Source organism: Primulina huaijiensis, chromosome 10 (genome assembly GCF_012295235.1).
Source record: "Primulina huaijiensis isolate GDHJ02 chromosome 10, ASM1229523v2, whole genome shotgun sequence".
NCBI lineage: Eukaryota > Viridiplantae > Streptophyta > Magnoliopsida > Lamiales > Gesneriaceae > Primulina > Primulina huaijiensis.
This window is the reverse complement of record NC_133315.1, coordinates 19,446,221-19,468,415: the sequence shown is the minus strand read 5'-3', so window position 1 is coordinate 19,468,415 and position 22,195 is coordinate 19,446,221. Positions and strand designations below refer to the sequence as shown.

At 34.8% G+C, this 22,195-nt stretch overlaps 5 protein-coding genes and 1 non-coding gene across 9 annotated transcripts; 2 read left to right on the top strand and 4 right to left on the bottom strand.

The window, feature by feature from the left end:
* Nucleotides 1-31: 31 nt before the first annotated feature.
* On the bottom strand, nucleotides 32-2,712 carry LOC140985519 (L-galactose dehydrogenase-like). Its single transcript, XM_073453351.1, has 5 exons — nucleotides 2,443-2,712; nucleotides 1,870-2,098; nucleotides 1,348-1,647; nucleotides 788-916; nucleotides 32-413 (listed from the first exon to the last, which is right to left on the bottom strand). Exons 1-5 carry the CDS (start codon nucleotides 2,625-2,627, stop codon nucleotides 282-284), a joined length of 975 nt encoding a protein of 324 aa, XP_073309452.1. The 5' UTR covers nucleotides 2,628-2,712; the 3' UTR covers nucleotides 32-281.
* Nucleotides 2,713-3,793: 1,081 nt separating this feature from the next.
* Nucleotides 3,794-3,867, top strand: TRNAV-AAC (transfer RNA valine (anticodon AAC)). The gene has a single exon. It is a non-coding gene; the product is annotated as a tRNA-Val (tRNA).
* Nucleotides 3,868-3,945: 78 nt separating this feature from the next.
* On the bottom strand, nucleotides 3,946-6,683 carry LOC140985497 (malate dehydrogenase, glyoxysomal-like). Its single transcript, XM_073453320.1, has 9 exons — nucleotides 6,423-6,683; nucleotides 6,025-6,240; nucleotides 5,179-5,493; nucleotides 4,921-5,010; nucleotides 4,745-4,828; nucleotides 4,621-4,656; nucleotides 4,428-4,517; nucleotides 4,251-4,345; nucleotides 3,946-4,174 (listed from the first exon to the last, which is right to left on the bottom strand). The coding sequence occupies exons 1-9, from the start codon at nucleotides 6,480-6,482 to the stop codon at nucleotides 4,102-4,104; spliced, it is 1,059 nt and encodes a 352-aa protein (XP_073309421.1). The 5' UTR covers nucleotides 6,483-6,683; the 3' UTR covers nucleotides 3,946-4,101.
* A 477-nt stretch (nucleotides 6,684-7,160) lies between these two features.
* On the bottom strand, nucleotides 7,161-11,162 carry LOC140985986 (uncharacterized). Its single transcript, XM_073453914.1, has 9 exons — nucleotides 10,337-11,162; nucleotides 9,832-9,896; nucleotides 9,686-9,747; nucleotides 8,522-9,529; nucleotides 8,352-8,427; nucleotides 8,121-8,242; nucleotides 7,911-8,049; nucleotides 7,754-7,836; nucleotides 7,161-7,678 (listed from the first exon to the last, which is right to left on the bottom strand). The coding sequence occupies exons 1-9, from the start codon at nucleotides 10,533-10,535 to the stop codon at nucleotides 7,420-7,422; spliced, it is 2,013 nt and encodes a 670-aa protein (XP_073310015.1). The 5' UTR covers nucleotides 10,536-11,162; the 3' UTR covers nucleotides 7,161-7,419.
* A 101-nt stretch (nucleotides 11,163-11,263) lies between these two features.
* Nucleotides 11,264-16,298, bottom strand: LOC140985495 (DUF21 domain-containing protein At2g14520-like). Of its 3 annotated transcripts, none has more exons than XM_073453319.1 (12): nucleotides 15,957-16,298; nucleotides 14,791-14,867; nucleotides 14,617-14,700; nucleotides 13,897-14,010; nucleotides 13,713-13,799; nucleotides 13,419-13,558; nucleotides 13,236-13,323; nucleotides 12,855-12,928; nucleotides 12,170-12,297; nucleotides 11,822-12,093; nucleotides 11,665-11,748; nucleotides 11,264-11,560 (listed from the first exon to the last, which is right to left on the bottom strand). In XM_073453319.1, exons 1-11 carry the CDS (start codon nucleotides 16,132-16,134, stop codon nucleotides 11,701-11,703), a joined length of 1,290 nt encoding a protein of 429 aa, XP_073309420.1. In that variant the 5' UTR covers nucleotides 16,135-16,298; the 3' UTR covers nucleotides 11,264-11,560; nucleotides 11,665-11,700. The 3 variants fall into 3 exon arrangements, with proteins under 3 accessions (XP_073309420.1, XP_073309419.1, XP_073309418.1); XM_073453318.1 differs by having other exon boundaries at nucleotides 11,264-11,564; nucleotides 15,957-16,297; XM_073453317.1 differs by having other exon boundaries at nucleotides 11,264-11,748; nucleotides 15,957-16,296.
* Nucleotides 16,299-17,670: 1,372 nt separating this feature from the next.
* LOC140985630 (probable pectin methylesterase CGR3) lies at nucleotides 17,671-21,550 on the top strand. Of its 2 annotated transcripts, none has more exons than XM_073453499.1 (7): nucleotides 17,671-17,806; nucleotides 18,671-18,800; nucleotides 19,099-19,138; nucleotides 19,559-19,597; nucleotides 20,222-20,596; nucleotides 20,792-20,847; nucleotides 21,385-21,550. In XM_073453499.1, the coding sequence occupies exons 2-7, from the start codon at nucleotides 18,678-18,680 to the stop codon at nucleotides 21,535-21,537; spliced, it is 786 nt and encodes a 261-aa protein (XP_073309600.1). In that variant the 5' UTR covers nucleotides 17,671-17,806; nucleotides 18,671-18,677; the 3' UTR covers nucleotides 21,538-21,550. The 2 variants fall into 2 exon arrangements, with proteins under 2 accessions (XP_073309600.1, XP_073309599.1); XM_073453498.1 differs by lacking the exon at nucleotides 17,671-17,806 and adding an exon at nucleotides 17,897-17,925.
* The last annotated feature ends 645 nt before the right edge of the window (nucleotides 21,551-22,195 follow it).

Below are 22,195 nucleotides of genomic sequence, written 5' to 3'. Positions count from 1 at the left end.
AGTTCGACAGAGCAATGCACAAACAATCACATGAATGTGTTCAGCCCCATATTTCATTTAAACCGTAATGCTTGTTCCCAAGGCTATAACCCAGTTACCCACCATTAGTGGCCAAGGTTTTAGGGGACAGTTTTCCCGAAGAAATAAATATCGTTAATTTTCGTTATAAATGGCCCTTCCTCAAACTGAACGTGCTAATACACGATCAAATCTTTAGTATTCTCACACACTTTATGTATAACAACCAACATGAATTTTCTGTAATTGCACCAAATTGTACTTCAACTTTGGTGAATACCGCTTGGCCATGTCTGATTCTTCACAGGTTTCAGAATCTCTTCGATCTCAGATAGAGTTTCTTTGTCTATCCCAACTCTAGCAAGTTCTGCAGCTGCTGCTACATTTTCATCAACCTGAACTTCAAAGAGGGTCGTTAAAAATTGATTTATTACACCATTCATTAGTTCACGGCTCAACTAATGTCAATTTATCTGCATTTAGTTTCTAACACATCCTTTTCTGTCATACGATAAACCTTGTACTTTTATTTTCTTCTTACATCGTACTTCTTGGATATCATGTTGCAGTTACAATTAGTTCGTTATTGCCATATATCATTTACATATGTGGCTTATGAGTTCATCTAGCGAATGCACTAATAATTCGTGAATGAATTGTGGTAAGTATGGTATGAGGCACACTGAGAAAGCAATAGGATTGTCTTGGTGCAAAGTAGTTAATTTTTCGAAGAGATTATAGGACATCTGCAGAAACAAAGAAATGTAACCTGTTTGATGGAGTTCATCCCAACCAATATAGTCGAAATATCTTGATTCGATAAGCTGAATTGCATGGCTAACTTCGATATATTATTTCCCTTCTTTTTGCAGTGAGCAGCAGCAGCTTGACAAGCAACCTGAGAGATGATATTATGTTAAGTTAACTTAGGACCAAGTTAATTAGCTGGATATGTACACACACACACATACCCATACTAATTAACATTCAACTAAAATTTATCAATTCGTACCTCTATTCTATTTAGAAAAACGAGGTTTAAAAAATTATTTTATAAAATAATTTGAAGGCATTGTCGTTAATACACTGTCTACATGAGCTCAACTGATTGATATTGAAAAATCGAGCTTGCTGAACTCAAGCTTGAGCTTCAGAGTTACTACTTATTCAGGTCGATCATAAGCTAAACTATTGTATTTACTTTTCAAATCGAGCTCAACTTGGGTTTCACTCAAGCTTTATTCGGTTTGGATCACCCATAGTCGCAACAAATTGTGCAAGCAAGAAAGCTATGAAGAATGTCCATACTTTAGAGGAGATGGGACATACCTTGAGCTCGGGGCAGGCAGGATGCCATTCTGGGGGGCCATTTTCGGTCAGAAGACCCATCGCTAGTGGAGAAGCACTTATTACACCAACACCCTTGCTCTTCAAGTAAGGCAGTAGATCTTCTAAAGTAGAATCATTGATACCATAGTGACAATAAGATAGGACTACATCTACAGTTCCTGGTGGCACCCTATCCAGAACATAAGTGAAAATTCCCATTGGAAGCCCTGTTATACCGATGAATCGGATCTTTCCTGCTTCTTTTAATTTACTAAGTGCAGGAATTGTCTCACTCACGATCTGTCTCAATGAAAGTTTACCAGATTCTAAAATCAACACACACAAAACACCTAGTCCAACAACAGGAGCTATATTTCGAATATTTTATCAGTCAAAATCCGAAAAACTATCAGAACACGGTGTCACACAATCTCCATCTATATAAAATCTAATAATGTCACCATAATACACTGCTCTTTAACAAATAAAATGCTACCATAGAAGTGAAACAACGAATAAAACCTGGTCGAGTGAGCCAAATTCTATGTCATGGCATTGCAGAATATCCACATAATCAAGCTGCAACCTTGCCAAGCTCTCATCAATGCTCTTAGTCACTCTTTCAGCACTGAAATCAAAACCTTCTGCATACCTTCCACACTTTGTCGATACAATGTATTCGTTTCTTGCTACTCCCAAAGCTTTTAAAGCTTTCCCTAACATCTTCTCAGATAATGTTCCTCCATAGTACCTAGAAATCCAGATCAAAATCAAGACACCCAGAATTTCTTTTCGCCCAAGAAATCGAAATCATTTACTATGGCAGATAAAGATAGGAGAAAATCATATGTTTCATCTTCCTATACAAACGAAAGTTGAAAAATCCAAATGAAGAATCCTATAAATTAATAGATTTCATGGAGAGCCACGATCAGCTAATCCAGCGGGTAATAAGATCAAGTCTCAGCCGTAATTTTCTTTAAAATGCAAGAACAAACCAAAATTAATTAAATTGTCTGCCTGCCTTAGTCCCCTCGATCAAATTTCTGGTTCATCCCGAAAATATTAACAGATAAGAAGATGAGAATATGTTACGGTGAGGTGTCGAAGAAGTTGATTCCGAGGTTAAAGGCTCGACGGACGATGGCAATGGCGTCGGATTCGGAAACAGGCCCGAATACATTGCCCAAAGGAGAAGCCCCGAAGCCCACAGAACTGAGTTTGAGGTCGGTACTGCCCAGCGGTCGGAGTTCAAGCGGAGTTGCCGCTGAAGCCGCCATCGGAGATTGCTTCACTTTCTAGGATTATTAGTGTATGGAAGCCTGCAAGGAGGTTGAAAGGCGGGCGAGTACGGGCATTTTGGTCCACTTAATGTTTTAATTAATTTCGTCAAAATTGTATATTTGTATTTTAATAACGATTTTTAATTTTTGCCTTAATATTTGCTAAATTTTTCCTTTTTTTTATTTTTTTTAATTTTAGTCATCATCTAGAGGATGTTTGGCAGAAGTTATATAAGATGTTTTAAAATAAGACACCTCATTTTGTTCAAAAAATTCTTATTTTAATATTTCATTTCTCTAAAATATATTTATTAGATATTCACTTTATCCTCTTTTCTTAAATATCCATGTTATCATTTTATTTTTTTATTGAATTTAAAATAAAAAATTTCTATCTTTTTTATTAAGATATAAAAAACAAAATTATTAAAATTTTATTTAAAAAATTAGGGACTACAATTTTTTTTATCAACATTTATTTGTGCATATTAAAAATTAAAAAAATTTAATTTTTTAAAATATAAAATTATAAAACTATTATATATATATATAACTATTTAGATTAACTTCTAATATTATATTTTTTTTATAATTTAAAAATGTAAAATGTGATAATTAAATAACAATTCGATATAAATGATTAAAAGACATCTCATGATTATGGATCCAAACTCTATTATGTATGTTACTTACTAGACTATGAAAACTTAACTAAAAATCCTATGAAGTAAGAAGTTGCATTCGAGAGACATCAAATGGAACCATAAAAACGAGTAGTAGCCCTCAAAGAGTGTCTGAGTTAGTAGAGTAGGTGAACGTTTGACCAATGATCATGAGCTCAATTTCTCATAACAATATTTTATTGGACGAGCTTGTCACACATAATTTACTTAGTATGATTTACATGACTAACATAGTTTAAAAACTATTGTTTAATTCGAAAATTTATCTAATGTACAATAAATAATAACGACTGTTCTCGTATCATAAAAAATAGTACTTACTTTTCTTTTCTTTAGCCATATCAACAATCAACAAATAAATAAAGTCATATTTATTTAGTCATGTGCGTTTATATCACAGGAAGATGGTGAGTTTTTCCTAATTTAAGTTGCTTTAAATATTTAATAATAATTAATAAAATTGTCAAAAGTCTAAATAACGGTTTCGTGGTGTAGTTGGTTATCACGTCAGTCTAACACACTGAAGGTCTCCGGTTCGAGTCCGGGCGAAGCCAAATTTTTTTCCCTTTTCAATTCCCCCATATTTAACCATTCATCCAACTAAACTGGATACCAAAGCAGAGAAACGACCATGAATTTGAAGTTGGTGTTGAAGCGTTTAATTTATATAACCTTGTTGAGGCTTATGAAACTGCATATATTTATATATTTGCTGGTACAAGTTGTTGAAAGCCAAAAAAAACAAACATATCTGTTCTGGTTATTGATGGACATTCTTATATATTTTTTCAATTCCTAATGAAGGAAACCCCCTTCTGAATACTTCCTTCCAGCTCCTTTTTCGCTTTATCCAATCCAGCCCTGTCAACAGTCGCATACCCATTAATGCCTGATAATATGCAATGGAAAATAGTGTGATAATATGGAAAGAATGTACCTCTCATACTCGTTTAGAAGCCCGAGTTGGTACACCTCTTCAGCTCCTCCACGTCCAAGTCGAACTTTCGAGGCAAAGAAAGGGAGTTCGGTGACCTGTTATGATCATTCAACCATACATCACCACACACCTCATGAGTCCTCACTAGTAGGTCATTGACTGAGGATGAGATCATACCTGTGAAGCCACAAAAGCACATTCAATTATGCCAGCATCCCCTCGTAATCCACGGAGGCATGCATCTGCAAATTTTACTGCTGCATATGCCTGCAAATTTTACTTATCCATGTTATCTCCTTACTGGAAAAGTATTTACACCTTAATATTTTCGGTAAGCACAAGAAGATGATTGAAGATTAAAGTCACTAACCATGGATAGTGTTGCAGAGCCAGCACCTGCTTTCGCCTGCAAATTTTGGAACAAGATTCTGAATCTTTAACAAATTTAATGTGTGTAAAAATTGAATAATTCAATGGATATGAACTGATAATACCTGAACAACTTCAGTTCCACCATCTTGAATACGCCTGGTTAGGTACTCTGTTTCCTCAGGTGTTAAGGAACAAGGAGGTTTTACCTGCAGAGCAATGATACCAAGATGGTTTCCTCTTTTAACTCCATAACACAAGAAAATGTTGATGAAAAGATCCAGAAAGGAAAAATCTTCACCTGTGAGAGAAGTGGCAAAATTGTCACTCCTGCATGGCCGCCAACTACAGGAACACTAACCTCTCTTGGATCAAGTCCCAGAACTTCAGCCTTTATAAAGATTGAGATACAACATGAAATCGATTGCCTTAATAATTATAAAATTCAAATAAAAATTATTATGTTCTATCCTATGTTAGCATGTAACAGAATTTTCACATTTCCAGTTGGTAATAACAAAGCACTAAAAAAAACATATGAATACTTGTTAAAACATACCACAAATGTATTGGCTCTCACAACATCAAGCATGGTAACTCCCAGAAGCTTTTTCGGGTCATAAGTGCCCGCTTTCTTGAAAACTTCGGCTGCAATAGGAACGGTAGAGTTCACTGGATTACTGATCAGATTGACAACAGCATTAGGGCAACACTTTGCAATGCCTTCACATAAGGTTTTAACAATCCCTGCATTGATTTTGAAAAGGTCATCTCTAGTCATTCCTGGCTTCCTTGGAACCCCAGCAGGAATTACTACAAGGTCCATTCCTGTAAGTGCATTCTCAAGTTGCTGCTGCCCAAGAAAACCCCGTACCTGTCGTACACCAGAAAATCGGTCCCATGTTAGGATTAAACCAGGAACCAAACCAGGACCCATGCAATTTCGGAAGTGCGATTTAACATTCACCTATTTATATTTGACAGTGCTTTGATATTCCAATGCAACCACATAAAGCTACTCTTGGGCCTTAAATTGTGACAACTAATCGCATATGTATAACTGATTTCAGACTACCTTTAGGAGGATTTTGGAGCAACTGACATAAACTAAATATTTGTAAAAAGGGAATACAATTAAGTTCTGCAAATTACAAATAATTTAACTCACAGAAAGTTTCCATATGTCTAATATCAGCAATTGGAGGGTAATCAATACACCTCCTTAGCTTTGGAGTGCTCAGATATAACGATGAAACTTCACAAATCTTTTGCCAGACATTAAACCTTCGCATTCAAATAGCTCGATACAGTATTGCAACCACACCCAGTCCGACAGACAAGTGGTTAAGTGTCGTGTAGTGAACTACAATCTATGTAAAAAAGATACAAATTTTTAGTAACTTACAACAGCACCAGTGTCCATATGACTGATATCAGCAGTCACACCAGGGGAATTAACAACATCATAAAGATGAAGAACTGAAACCAAAGGATTCATTTTCATCAACATAGCAAGAGGTTGCCCAATGCCACCAGCAGCACCTAATATAGCCACTTTGTACCCAGGAGCTCCGCCTTTTGCCCTGCAATCAGCCTGCCTCAAAATGGGATTCTCCCCCATCTATTCAGCAAACAAAAAAAGAAGAAAATAAAGCAAAACATAAGTTTCAGAAGCATGAAAACTCTTATGAGTCATAATTTCGAAATCTATTCCGCTCAAGTACAAGCCGATGCGCAATCGAAGGAACATCACAAATTTTCATGACAAGAAGTGAGTACTGATCAGATTCTTGGAGCATAAACCTGAAGATTTGAAGGGTGGAGATGAGCAGAAATTCTTGCAATACGCTGATTGAATTCCATCTTGCTGATACACTGCTTATCGAATTGCCACAATATAATTGTGTTTGAAGCAAGAAGTGAATCGTTTATGGATAAATAAGGAGTTGGGTCAGCAAGAAATCAAATTGCAAGACTGATTGGGATTTATTGACGATATTGCAAGAATTTTTGTGAACCTTGTTTCTGTATCCAATGCTTGTGGCTCTGAAAAATCTTGTAGTTGTTTGGGTTGGCTTTCGTAGCCCATTAATTTTATTTTTTTATTTATTTATTTTTTCATTTTATCTTATTCAAATTTAACCATCCCTCTCTTATAATATTATTTATTTTTTTAAAAAAAACTATTTTTTAAAATTAAAATTTATTAAAAATTGACAAATAATAATTTTTTAGACTATTTAAGAAAATGACTAACAGAGTGAGGGATTTTTTTTTTTTTTTGGAAATTTACACAATAATAAAACTTGTTAGTTTGTGCTCAAAATGATTCGATATAATTAATCTTTTTCAAGAGCTATTTTAATTGTGTGACTGGAAATTATTTGATATTTGCATGTGACAACTAAGAAAATATTTTCTATAAAAATCAAGTTTGAGTTCTTCTTAGTTTCAAGTTGGTTTAAAAACTTTTAAAATTTATCCAAACATCAATAATTTTGACACTACATAATTATTTCCCTTGACAATAAATCCTTCAAGAGAGCACAATAATTTCTACTTTCACCATCAAATACAAAATTGCATGTACACACACAGTCTTCGTACAACAGACTACAACAGACAATACAAATACACCCAGAGTTTGCCAAACATCAAAGAGAAGAATTCTCCAAATGAATCAAAACCCATCAAACAAAAATAAATAAAATAAAATAAAACAAAATAACTAAACATAACACCACCAAGAAGAAGACAAGTATAATTCAATCAATGATTGAACAACCAGGCAAAAAAATAATCAATTTAAGAGTTTCTTAGTGCAACTCCTTGGTGTATTGGTGCCATGAAAGTTTGGCTCCACAGCAGTCACGGGCCTCCTCCTATGGGGCGTAGATCGAGATGAGGAATCAACAGTGCTAGAAGAAACGCCATTCCTAGTTTCTTTCCCGACCCTTTTTAGTTCAGGATGCTTGTGTGAATTTTCGTGTATCACTTCAAGTTTTTGACCAGGAATCAAGAAAGAAGTCACTACTTCCTTCTTTGTTGAAGCAAGCCTCCTGTTAAATTAGGCGAAACTCGGAACTTTTAAAAATTACACCTTGTTATTTTTCAAAACAATGTTTCTCACTCACCCTTGAGGCTGAACTGGAGATGCAATTTTTCTGAACTTCTCCAATCTTTGAGTTGCGTTGCTTTTGAGAGGGGATTGTGATAACTACACGTTTAGTAGAACAAGAGTTTTAGAATATTATTACTTCATCAGGTAGGAATAAAAGGGAATAAAGTTACTTGGTTATCACTCCCTTGCTTTATCTGCAACTTTCCAACTAACGTGCTTGAATTTGAACTTTCGTTTTGAGATGCCAAGGAATTGGCTCTTCTCTCCAATGTAGCTTCTTTAAGAATTCCCCTCTCCTGTAAATTTAAACTGATGTAAGATTTCCACAGAAAATATACAGCCGATTCCAAGAGTGAGAGTGGAGGTAAATAAAAGATTACATCCGTTTTAGTTTAAAAGGTTTAGGATTAGTGGGTTTTGGTTTCTTGAATTTCAGTCCACGAGCAAGAGCACCAGATACAATCAAACCCTCCTTCAAATTAATTTCTTGTGCTTGAGCAGCCTGTCATCAATTATAGAAAGCAATGTTTTAACAGTAACACAAAGTTCAATCAAAATGAAAGAGGAAATTTGATATTAAAAAAAGATGAAATTAAAGAAAAATAACGAACCTTTTTGATGACGCCATATTTGTCATGCATGCCAAATATTTTTCTTTCGTTTTGATTCGTATTATTATCATGCCTTCTGCAAACAATTAACTAAGTTATGCAAACAGATGATTCCAGAAATTTATAACCCAAACAACACTCAAAACAAATTACGTAAAGAAGACTCAAACCTGTTCTCATCAGCACCCGCAGTATTTTCTTTGTCATCACAGTCCATAAGTTCCCGCGCATTTCTCCGTCTTTCAGAAGAATCATTCTCAATTCTCTGGCTAAAAGATTCTACATGACCATCTGAGTTAGTTTTTGAAGTTTCATTTGGTTCATTTCCATCTTTGACATCACCATCCTCTCTGTTTGTGGCTTGAAAACTTGCAGTATCACTACCTTCCAGTTGCATATACCTCCCTTCTCCATTGTAATGATTTTCTAAGGCCGAATCTGTATTGTGTAGCAATGGTGGCAGAACTGAAGATGCGCAGCCTTCTTCTTGCACTGATTCTTCAATTTCAAACTCTTTCACCATTTCTGCTGCCAGTAACTTGTTTTCAACATCGCTGCCTGTGTTCGATTTTGAACAATCTATAGGATCATCTAGCAACAATTTCTTGGAGACTTGTTTATTTGGTAACTTGCCTTTACTTTTACTTCTGTTCAATCCAACTGATTTTGCTTCAATTGTATCACAAGTTTGAGAATGAAGCAGTTCCCCTTTCTTTATTGAAGCATCAGTTTGCCAATTACTGCATGATTTACTAGAATGGCCCAGTATGTGTTGCTTTTTCTGATCCGTTATCTCGAGCTTGTTCATCCGTTCGCATAACTTAGTTAAGGGTGTGCGCCGTTCGAACGAAGTTTTGACCTTGATTGTTTTTTTGGGAGAGTGAAAAACTAGAGCCTTTGCTATCATTCTACTTTTTGGCACTTCAACATTAGCTGGTTTTGCATTCTGAACACTTCGAAATGATTTTGGATTCGATAATTTGGTTCTGTTCCTTGGAGTCGTAAGATACTTAGAAGCAACCTGCTTAACCTTAGTCATTGGTGTAAGTCCAGGCTTCGAGGAAGGCTTCATGATCCTTTTCATTTCACCATCTATCTTCTGAGAAAGAGAAGAAATTATTGCTAATCTTGGTTTGGAAGATTTAGGGGGAGCTGACATAGGACATTTTAAGGGCGTCCTGCAAAATAAAATTTGATTGGGTAGAGTCATTATCAAAACATATATGATAAAATTACTCCTAAAACAAAAATCTCTCCTAAAATTTACACTACACTAATAGTGTAATAATCCTTATATTTAACTACATCAAAGAGGTCTAGTAAGCTATAAATACCTTGAAGAATTTCCAAGAGCTTTCCTAAGCCTTACAACATTTGGACTTCTAGCTGCCATTACCTGTATAAATAAATTATAGCATCATAAAAAATTGAAATTATTCAAAGAATTTTACAATAACCAAGAAAATAGATCGATGCAAACCCTGAGGACAAAGTTCTTGTAGATTGCTTCATGATCCATTTCTTCCTCGTGTTTTTGGTCACATCCTGAAACAATGCTAATAATAATGAGTTCTTCAAAAAAATTACTTGTTAAAGAATGCATTTGATGGCAGAGATTATTTCCAGCATTTCATTTAGTTAATCAAATGATACAACAGTTTCAGAATAAATTTATATACAAAAGCTCATCCAAATAGATTTTCGACCATGAAAGAATAAAGTTCATTAAATAAGTTTTAAACAAGTTGAGTTCAATCTAAACACCAACTAAAATACGTTCTCTGTATATAATCTATCTAATTTTCCACCATATGTATACCAAGTACCTCGAAATATATAGAACTAAAACTGAACTTCATGAAAAATGGGGAAAAAGAAAGAAGAAAACAAAAGGAAGAAGCTAAAATTCAAAATAAAGGTAGTTCCAACTCTAGAATAAACCTAATTACTGAAAGAAAAATCTAGCATAAACACAAAACACTAACCAACACGGAGGCAAAACCAGTATCCGTCGTCCGGGTGGAAATGATCTGGAACAGTGAAATCAACGAACTTGGGCGCCTCCAATTTCTCGTAAAATTCCTCGCCCTCCCCTCCAGATTCCTCGTCCGTCTCTCGATTTTTCCATGAACAAGATGACGATGATGACAACAATTTACTGAAATTTTCTTCAATTTCCGCCATTTTGTGCTTTATTTGGGGGGAATTTCCCCTTAGATAGCGTTTATTGAAGTGAAAATTGAAGAGACTTGGGTCGTGGGAGTTAGAAGTATTAATGGAACGTTGTCATCTTCGGTCGGAAGAAAGCAGAAAGGGTGAAAATGAAATTTTCAACATGGACTTGCCTGTAACTAGCCGTTGGAACCCGTCTTACGTGGACTTTTTTTTAAAAAAAAAACACTCCGCAATTGGAATTCGAATTGTGGACTACGTAGTTGGCCCGTTTACTGTACAAGGCCCACAAATTGGCCCATAAAATTTACCATTTTTAAAAAAATATGAAGTGATTATAAGAATAACAACAATTTATTTATATGGTTTTGAATTTTGTAATTTATTTTAAGATGAGAATAATATTTTTATTTGAAAAATAATTCTTTTAGTGAGATAAAATAGTACCCTCTCTCACAAAATATATAATTGTGTTGCTTCATTGAATTAATATTTCACGGGGAAATATATTTGACTCAAAATCAATTGTATTATTGAATCACCTAACATACATGTTAATCCATGAAAATTCCTCAATCATGCATCAATAAAATTTAAAAGCTATTACCAGATCAAGTAGTATTATGTGAAATAAAAATATAAGAATATCAATGAACCAAAGTTCGTAAGCATCGAAGATATATTAATTTTTAATTTTATTTTTAAAAAAAAGTTGTTATAGTTAATGACACTTGTCTCAGTTATATGTACAATTTGAGTATTTCAAAAATCATCTATCAATACATAACATTTTTTTACAACATTAGACACAATCTTTGAATTGGTCCCCCAAAAAAAATATCACTAGTAAATTTGCTATGGAATTTACATGGAGAGCGCCATCTGGTTGGTCTTTCTGAGCTAAAGATTGCCAAATATCTTCCTAAAGGAATCTGGTGGGAATTCGGTTTAATGCCTAATTTCCCAAAAACATTCCCAGCTTAGACATCTTATGACATTGTCATCATAACTAACAAGAAACAAGAGTTTCCTCCAATCTATCTACAGCAAAAAAACAATTAGACTGATATAGTCCGGGTTCGAATTTCTACATACCATTGTAAAACTTCCTAAATTTACTGGCATAGGACATAATGCTTACCAGTCTGTCTCAGATCAGTACATCACAAACCAGATGTCATGATGAATCCTCAACATGATGATCCGTTTCATCAAATATCTCTTCCTGCAATTTGAAATTACTAAATTAGTGACATTATAAGATTCGTGTTTTCAAACACGGGCATAATGGATTTCACCTGCAAAAGCTCTTCGATGACATCTTCCATAGTTATGATTCCGACTGCTTCCCCTTCTTCAGGGAGGGTAGGCAGTGGCATTTCATCTATTTGCAGGATATCAGAGTACATGTTTTTGGTCCATTTCTTGCTCCTAGGAGTACCCTTGAATGAATTGTTCCCACTGTTTGGGAAACTCTTCCATTTCTGCAGTGGTCTTTGGACCTTTACGTTCTTATTCTCCTTTGAAAGCTTTTCGCCATCAATGTCTACCCTCACGTCCGCGACTGATTCTACATGTGAGCAATTGTATAAAGTAGAGTTAGGCTATGCCCTATATATTGTTTTAGTAAACATAAGTTAGCTTACGATCCACGGGTACTGAGGCAGCAGGCTGGTCCAGGGCTTTAGCACTCGGTCTTACAACAACAGCCATATGACTATGGCCCTTTTGGAATTCATTCAAAATGTCATACAATGGCATGGTTTCTGGAACCCTGAAACAGTAAACAAACAGAATGCCAAGGATTATCTAGAGTACTCGTCACTTGTATCCAAGACTGAATGGTATACGATCACTGTAAGGTCTGTTGATATGCAACTTAAAGCACTCCTTTAATATTTTCCAAATATCTCGGGACATGAAGGATCAATGGAGATTAAATCAACCAAATACAAGAACCAAACAAAAAATTTTCACAAAGGCAAGCCAAGATTAAGCGCCGATAAAAATTTAAAAGAGCGCATACAAGAAAAAGCGGAGACAAAAACCAAAATAGAAGTCAACAATATTTTATTTTCTGAACTAGAATGTTATAATTTGAGTGTTTTTTGTATAGATATGTGCAGGAATGTATATACATTCAGAGATCACAAAAACAACAAATGTTCGTCTTCAAGTTCACGTCCAGGTAAAACCTAAAAAATGATAGGTTTGGCATTCAAAAATAGTTACGAAAACAAATTTGTTGGAGCAAACAATTATTGATTTTCACTGTGTTCAATTTTTAGACAATTCCATGAGCAATTACAAAGTTTCAGTGTGCCAACAGACCTTGGAATTTTGCGAATAGTGACACTCTTCACTGGGACTTCATCTTCTGCATGAACGGTGAGTAAGTTTTTAGCCTACAAGTCAAATAAGTAAAAGAAGAACAGTCAGGCAACTACATTAACCAGAACATCAAAAAACAACAATCTCAAAGTAGTGATATAAGTGGTTTAGTGGCAGCTAGTACAGAATGGAAACAATCGAAAACTTAACAATCATGACAAGCCTCTTTTTATTTTCCCCCAATTAGAAACAAGTGTATATCTCAAGTAGCAGTTAATAGGTTACTCCAGTTGAATAAGTCCCCCACCAAAACAGTGCATGACCACCAACATTTGTAATACTAATCACTCTCTGAAACTGAACAAGAGATGAAACATGTACCAGAACAAGCCCAACGATGTTAGTTGGATGTTCATAGTAAACAGGGATTCTGCTATGTCCTTTTTCCAAAATTTGATTCATCAAGAACCTAAAACATAACAGATAACAAAATTATTGTTAGTATTACAAACTTGACAGAAAGTCCACTTGCGGAACTTATAAGACTCGTCTAAGTGTCAAGACCTGTCCAGCTTCGCATTTATATCAATTGTAAAAATATCAGATATTGGGGTCATGGCATCAGAGGCTGTTTTCTCAATGAGTTCCAGTGCCCCAGCAATAATTGTTGTCTCGTCATGTGTAAGTTCTCCACCCTTACCTGCCTGCATGTTCAAAGCAAACAAGTCAAATTAGGGCATCAATGCAGGGAAGCTAAAGCCCCAGATCACAAAGTTCAAACATAAGCATAATCAATGATTACCTGAAAGTGAAGGCAGTAAAAAGGAAAAAAAATAAAGATAGATTTTTATCTCATACCTCATTGCCATGTAAATTAACAAGTGTTTTCAGTTCAGCACGTCGAAATAGAGCTCTATTCCCATGGCCAAGCAAATAGTCTAACAACTGGAAAGTACAGAAACAGTGTGTAAAAGGTGTTAAATTGCTGAAACAATTCAACTACTTTCTGCAAACCGGCGAGAACCTGGATCAAAACATGTACCTTGCTAATTGGATATGCAATTGGAAAACAGATCAAGACAAGCAAGCGAACTACTGGAGCAACAGTAGCACCAATAGCAAGTCCATGTCTAGAGCAAACAGATTGTGGGATAATCTGAAGATACAGAAAGGAATAAGTTCTTTTTGCTCAAACTTATCAATATACTACTAGGTTGCAATGTGCTTGAACAGAGGAGATGATAAGAATGCAATGCTAAAAGTCCAGCAATAGATATAGCAGATTGAAGTTTTTCCCTCATTTTTTTAGTAGATGATTTGATGCCATCCTTGATGTACAATTATCTCCACGCTAAGAATTGTAAATCCAGTCTTGATATGACTCTTAGAAGACCTCAAATCTAGCCTTTAAAGGGAGTGGTGAAAAGAAAATGAAAATGTTGTTAACTATACAAGAATGTTACATTAAGCTTCTGGCATGTTTTGATCTTGGCAACAATCAAATATCTATTAGCTTTTTCCCAATCTGATCATTATTACTCTGATTGTTGCAGTATGCATGCTTGGTTCTAACATCTATCAACCTCCTAAAGTCTCTGAAAATTTCAGTTCAATCATTTTTGCTCTCACGGAGAAATGAAGGCCAAAAAATACTGACGGATTTTACGTCAAGCTAATTTTCTTCTCCTGCCGGAATCAGGGATTGTAATTTTCTCACAGGGATGAAAGGCCTCATAATACCTATAACAAGCAAATTTCTTACCTCACCAAATAGAAGTATTAAAGTAACAGATATCAGGATTGCGCCCCAAGCTGAAACTAAGCCGTCCAGGAAAATAGGAAGCGCCTAAAAGGCAAATAAATAAAAATTCAAACATTAAACAATCCAACGTCAATTAAAATCACATTTGGCTCACAACTATAAAACTCTGTGTACCTCCATTGCAGCAGCGTTGCAGATAAGAAGGGTACAAAGCAATAAATGCTGATTCTTGACAACGGGTAGTATTTTTGCTGTAAGCACCAAATGAAACTACGTATCAATACCAAATCACAATGAAGAAATCCAGAAGAAAATACAGCACAAAGCCAGGTGATTAGAAAAATCATCAAAAACTAAGGCAATGCCTGGAAGTGTTATAAAAAATATCTTCTTTCTCCCAGAACAAACTCGAAAATATATCACATTCTCCACGACAATATTTCAAAGGCAATTTTTAAAATTTTATATCTGTCAACATGAATATTATTCTCAAATCTATTTTTCATCATTACTTGAAAATATTCTATTATTACATTATATTTTATTTACCTATACTATATTTTTAAAATTTCAAAATATATCATTTATCATCAGTACTAAATATACATATGACATAACACCGTTGTCCAGACAAAGTCTCCCATGTCTCACCGGTGTACAGTGGAGAAAAAAACATTTTTCGGAAAGTAAAATTAAATATACATCATATTCTCCGATACAAAATTCCAAAACATTACCCAATATATAAGCATTCAAAACTTCGGTCTCTGTGTTGTATTTGATATCATACCATCAAAGTCCATCTCAATTTTTTTAAAACCGACTTACTTCTTGTTGGAGAATCAATGGCTTTAAGCCAACCGAAATAAAAACATACACCCCTTAGCAATCAAACATCATACGCTCTTTCTACACCATCAAAGAGTCGTAAAAAAAAGTGTTACGTGAAAAAAAAAATCAAACACCATAAAGAGTGGTTCATTTGTCTTTCCGGAAGGGGAATGGTAGCTGATGGATGCAACAAGCTTTTTGAAATTTTTCCAAATTTTCTAATTTGTTCATTAAATATTTTCCAGATTTGTAACAATATATAGCTCCGCGATGGCCTCGGCAGCCGTTTCTACGAACGATAACTCACACGTGAATCCACACGCCTCATTGCAAATTCACAATAATATCATACGATAATTCAAATAACCAACGCATAAATTAACCTAATAACACAAACCCCGTATTCAAATGAACAAGGTAATCACCAAAAATGCATATAGTAATAATAATAAAACAAGAAATAAATAGGATTTTTTTTAAAAAAAATAGAAAGTTAACAAAAGCGTTACCAGCATGTTTCCTATCCTTTGGAGTTCCAGATTTTTCAAGAACTTCAAGATCAACGAGACTCAACGACATCAGCCCCAGAGTGAGCCCGGACATTAACCCCGCGAACAGAACCAGAAATGCAACTATTACAATATAAATGAAGAAATCCGTCCCGCAACATGTATGCTCAACCGCCATTCAATCCTCCAAACGCCGCCGACGCTACCTCGCGGCTAAAATTCAGCTGCCTCGAAATGGAGAGAGAGAGAGAGTGTAAGAGCCGGAGGATGCGGACTCTCGAGACATTTATAACAGAGACAGGGAGAGGTGACGTGGAGCATGAGGAATATTAGCCAGGTGGTGTTTTCTGGTGAAAGATGATTTCTGATACGGTTCCCATCTATACAGTGACGTACTTATCTGTGCAAAACTTTAGCGACACCTATGCGAGACATCGATTATATATATGTTACTTTTTTTAAGTATTATAAATTAAAATTATTATTATTATTATCTTGTAATCTATGGATGGAGGATATGATTGTTCGAGAATCCACACATAAAAATATTATTCTCTCATTTTTATATTTTACAATTTACAATTACAATTATATTGATATCTTATGGATGCACTCATTATCTTCACTATCCCTAGTTCAAATGGAAGTCAGGTCCATCAAGAGCACAAATATTCTCCTATAAATACCAGGTTTTAGTGCTTAATTCACTCACTATATTATTTTTCAGCATCACCCTTAGCTGTTCTCACTTCATATTTTCAGTCTCTGACTTGAGCGTCGGAAGGGCTACGCTGGGACACCCTCTCGGCCCCCTTCTAACGGTCTTATTCGTGATTTCAAGCTCGGGACAATTTCAAAACCTGCATCTGGACTAGTGATACTTGTCGAAATCGGACCCTCAATTTTCCGTGAGTATCAATAATCATATTTTTATCGAGAATTATGTGTTTGTCGTATACTAAAAAAGGTGAGAAATATATGATTCTTATCCAACAATTGATATAGTTGATTTTCTGGTATTCCTTATTTGTTTTTTCCGCCCACAGTCTCTGCAATATTTTCCCACCTATGCCAACAAATATTTTGTTTATTATCATAAAATATATTTTTAATGCAAAAAAAATATGATAATTTTATATGTATCATAAATTTATTTTTTCTGCTTCGTTGTAAGTTGGGTTTTGTAAATGTTGACTGCAAATGAGAAAATTCTGAGTTATCTAATGTATCATCAAATGATTACTCATATATATAAATGGACATCTCTGTGACCTCATCAATAAAACACGGTGTTTATATCATATATGCTAGTCTCAAACTCAATCGACATTTATCTTTATTTTAAGCATTTGAATCGATTAGGAACTATATTATGATATATGATATATTTCATAATAAGTTTCATGATTTTACGTTGAGAGACATACCTCATGATATCTATTATATATTCAAAAAATTTATCTTTATATTTGTATATAAATAAATAAAACAAATATCATAATTAAATAAAATTATAAAATGTTATTAAAATAAAAATACCAACACATTGATTGAAAATTGAGAATTGTGCATGAATCCACACCTGTACCTGTAATAATTAATCAATAATAATTTTTAGGGCTTAATCAATTAGTATTCTGCTCTGAATTCCAAATGAAAACTCAAATCCAATCTCATTTATTTATAAATTCATTCATTTGTGAAAACGACATCAACAAGCCGATAAAATAAATTATTACAGCTCACTGAATAGAAATCCCAGTCGTTGTCCCTGTCATTTGAGCTAAAAGTACCGCAGATCTACATCCCAATCCAGTTCTTGGCTCCTGTCTCTCGATTTTGCATTTTAGGTAATGTCCAGTGAGTTAGTTGGTATTTATTAAGATTTAGGGTTTTCTTATTTATTTATTGAAAATATGAACTGATTCTGTTATGGGAATAGTGGATCCGTCTTTATGATTATTCATGGGTACGATTTGATGTTAAGCAGTAAATTGTGTTCATGAAGTACTTACAATGAGTTGGATTTTCTTGCTGCTTCAGACTCCCGAATTCAAGAGCTGAAATAAGTGGATACTTTCTCGTTAACTATTTGTGAATATGGAAAGTTATAGAATGTGATTTATTACGTGGAACAGTGCTGTCAATTGATGTCACACTAAGTTTTATTTTATTTTTGGGGAACTTTTCAATTTTAGAAAAATTATATCTTTTCAACGAGGAAGTATCTCGGTCCACCTCTAATTGATTGATGCACAGTACGTTAACTAATTGATAGATTATCGACGGTTTTGTATGACGATGGGCCAGTATCTGTCAACGTGTTGGCTACTTGGAAGCTAGTATATTAGCATTAATTGTGTATGACTACTAATTAATAACTTTTTTATTGAAATGGTTATGTTGTGTAATTTATTGTAAGCATTCATTTAGGAATTTTTTGGTTTTGTGGTTCTAAAAAACTTTGTATGTGTTGGGTTATTGAGTTAAGAGTAACTTTGGTATCTTGGTGGTCTCTTTTGTTTTTTTTTCCATGTTCTGAGGCAAGGTGGTTGTTATAGTTACATTGCAAAGGTCATTGTGTTTTAATATTTGTCCCAGGGGTTGTGATATTTTGGTTAAATGATAGTTTTGTGTGTTTAACTGTCTTTCGTTTTCCACGAAGGGGATATTATCTTCTCATCATTAAATCCCAAATGTTGCAAGTTTTACAGGTATAAAATGATGTCGAGAAGGCCCAATACTTCTCGTCGTCCCATGGAGAGTGTAGACATTCCTTTCATGGGTGCGTTTCATCCCAAATCCCGTCCATCTCCTATGTTATCCATAGGACTTTTTATTGTGGTAAATCTGAGTCTTTCACTGCAAACTATTTTTGATTTATCAGCATGTTTGTTTATACATCATTTATGCACAATGCATGCATAATTTCACAGATGTTCATACGCGTGCTAGACATACAGTCCCACTCCCTCATTTCCACACGTATAGTGAATTGTATTATGCAAGTCATGAAGCATATGGTTAAAGTAGGCTTCCCATTTTTACCTAGTTTCGATTTTTTTTTCACTAAGACCCAAAACATAAAAATAATTATTTGCTGTAGTAAGAAAATTTATCCAGTGCCTATTTTAATTTTCAGGGAGCGTTTCTCATTGTTGGTTACATCATCAAAGGCTCAGGTACTTTATTGTGTTTTTAGCACATGTATATATAGATATGATTGATTAGGTTGGAATATTCTGCTCGATAATGGATGAAATTCATCCATTAACTGATTGCCATTGGATCACTAAATATACATAGAACCTACCTATAGTTTATATAGGATCCCACAAGCTTTTCTTCTGATCTGGTGGTAAGTAGGAAGCAAACTCTGTCCCATTCAATGTGGCATAAAATCAACTTGATTACAAAATGCTCCACATTGCCGTGATTTCCTAGTTGGCTGGACTGTTTTTTTTATAAGCAATTTCTCTAAATCATGATGATGTAGGAAGTCCATCAAGAAAGAGAACATTAATATCTCTGTTGATAAAGCATTTCTTTGACAAATGAAATTATATACTTGTGAAGTTCACTCATATACGTTCTTTTGACAGGTGGCGGGGCTGACATAGCTGCTTTAAGTCGACTGGATGGTAAACTCTATTCTCTCTTTGATCGATGAATGTGAAATGCAAAATGCTTATGAAGTGAAGTCATATTAGTTAGATTTGATTGGTCCTCCCTTCACTTTAACAAGCATGTAAGTTCTTGCGAAAGAAAGCTCACTTAATTTATTTATTCCTTAACATGACTTTTCAATGGATCGAGGTTCCTCTATTTGTAATTCCATTTCTTCATACTCACAACAAAGTTCAGCCAAATTCATTCTTAGTTTTTAGTTGTACTGGTGAATCCCGTGGTAGTTAATTCATTTCTACTTTGATATAATAAAAGGGCCATTTTATGGGAAAGTTTGTCATACTTATGATATTCAGACTGGATTGTATCCAGTTCATGTGCATCTGTTCTTTTAACTTGCATTTGACTCTTAAAAAGTCGTCTTACTGATATAGGAAAAAGTTAACTACTTTGTGCATTACTTTTTGGTTATGATTTTTCGTTGCTTTTATGATCTGGGTTTAGGATAATTATGGTCTCATATAACCCATTTCAGGCACTACTTGGCCGTGGGGCCATCTTTGTCTGGGTTTTTTATTATAAATAAATGAAGTTTAACTGGTGAAATGAGCATTATTTTTTGAGAATTGTTCATGCAGGTGGTGTTTCGTGTACACTAGAATTTACAAGATTACTACCTTTTCTTAAGAAAGCATACGGTGATAGCATGCGCAAAGTGTTGCATGTGGGTCCTGAGACATGCTCAGTGGTCTCTCAACTATTAAAAGAAGATGATACAGAAGCTTGGGGTGTTGAGCCATATGAGTTGGATGATGCTGATGGAAACTGCAGGAGTCTGATGCACAAAGGCATTGTCCGTGTGGCTGATATCAAGTTTCCTCTTCCCTACAGGCTGAAGTCATTTTCACTTGTCATAGTGTCAGATGCATTGGATTACTTGTCACCCAAATACCTTAACAAGACAGTTCCAGAGTTAGCAAGGGTCGCTTCTGACGGTTTAGTTATATTATCTGGTGAATCTCTTGAAACCTTGACTTCTTATATTCTTTTACCATGTTTATATGTTAGTTTATTCTCAGAAATTGCTTGGTTTTTTTAATGGCTTCATGCCTATGTTAGTGGTCTTAACTTTTGAAAGGTTATGTGAGTTATAAGATGTTTCCCATTCCTCAAAAAGTGTTTTTGCTCGTTTTGATGTTTTGATGCAGGTTACCCTGGTCGGCAGAGAGTTAAAGTGGCGGAGCTATCCAAGTTTGGTCGCCCGGTAAGCGTCATCTATCTTTTGCCTTTTTATCTTTACTCAATGGGAGTCATACGTATATGTTATGTATACATGATATGAATCTTGTCTGGTTCATTGAAAAATTTTACTGCTGGTGGACAAGATTATATTACAAGGATGCTGCAGTTGGTTTGATATGTTTTCTTGTGCTGTCGTTCAGAGCTGATTTTCGCATTGCTTTAGGAGAACTGATTCTACCATAGAGCATAAGTTGGTCTTATTTCTTTATCATCGTCATTATATATTTTAAACCTTAGTTCCAAATTAGTTTGTGATTTGTTCTCTCGTCTGTATTATGTACTTGAATTGAAGTCCAAGTCATTCTCAAATTTTTTAATGCCCACTTGATAATTCCGCGCCAACTTTATTTTCACCACAATTGATCTCCCGTCACCCACCCCTGGATTTGTTCATTATGCTCAATCTGCTCAGTGTCTCAAATCAGTTAGTTTTATCTTCCCACATATCAAATTTCTAACTTCCTAAATGACAACATCATCTCGATATTTCTTTGCACAGGCCAAATTGCGAAGCTCGTCATGGTGGATACGGTTGTTCATTCAGACCAGTTTAGAAGAGAATGAAACTGCTACCAAGAAGTTTCAGCAGGCAGCAACCAAGAAATCTCTCACGTCTTCTTGCCAAATTTTCCACCTAAAACCATTGCATTGAGTCTTTCACAATATCTGAATTTAATTTTGATTTTTTTTAACATGGCGGAAACTAGGTTTATATTGATTCTCAATATTAAATTACCACTAACGAAATCTGGGTTACATTTTTGTTATCAAACCCAAATATTGGGTTTGTGACACTCGGGCATCCTCACATGATCCTAGTGAATTAATGGTAGCATGAACAAACCATGTGATATGCATGGGCATGCATCTGTTTGCTTGGTGTATTACTGATCAAAATAATTTTAACTATTGTTTAACTTCTCCAGCCGACACGATGAGGAATTATATTACTTCCAGCCCGATCCGTTATGACCTGGCCCAGGCTCACGACCAGCCCATAAATAAGTCTCATGTCCTGTCAATGAGCCTGCCCGGAATCGGCCTGTTTAGCTCAGTGGTCTGCGCGTCACTTTTTTTTTTTTTTTAACAAAGGACAATTTGCATTTCTATCATTTATATTCGCTATTTACAATTTTAGTTATTAATTTTCTCAAGTTATATATTTTTCGAATTTTAACAATTTTTAATAAAAAATATATGTTGATGTGAAATCAACATCACGTTAGGAAAAATATCAGAATTGTCAAATATATAAAGATAATAGACTATGATCGAAATTTAACAATAGATATGATCAAAACTTAAAATAA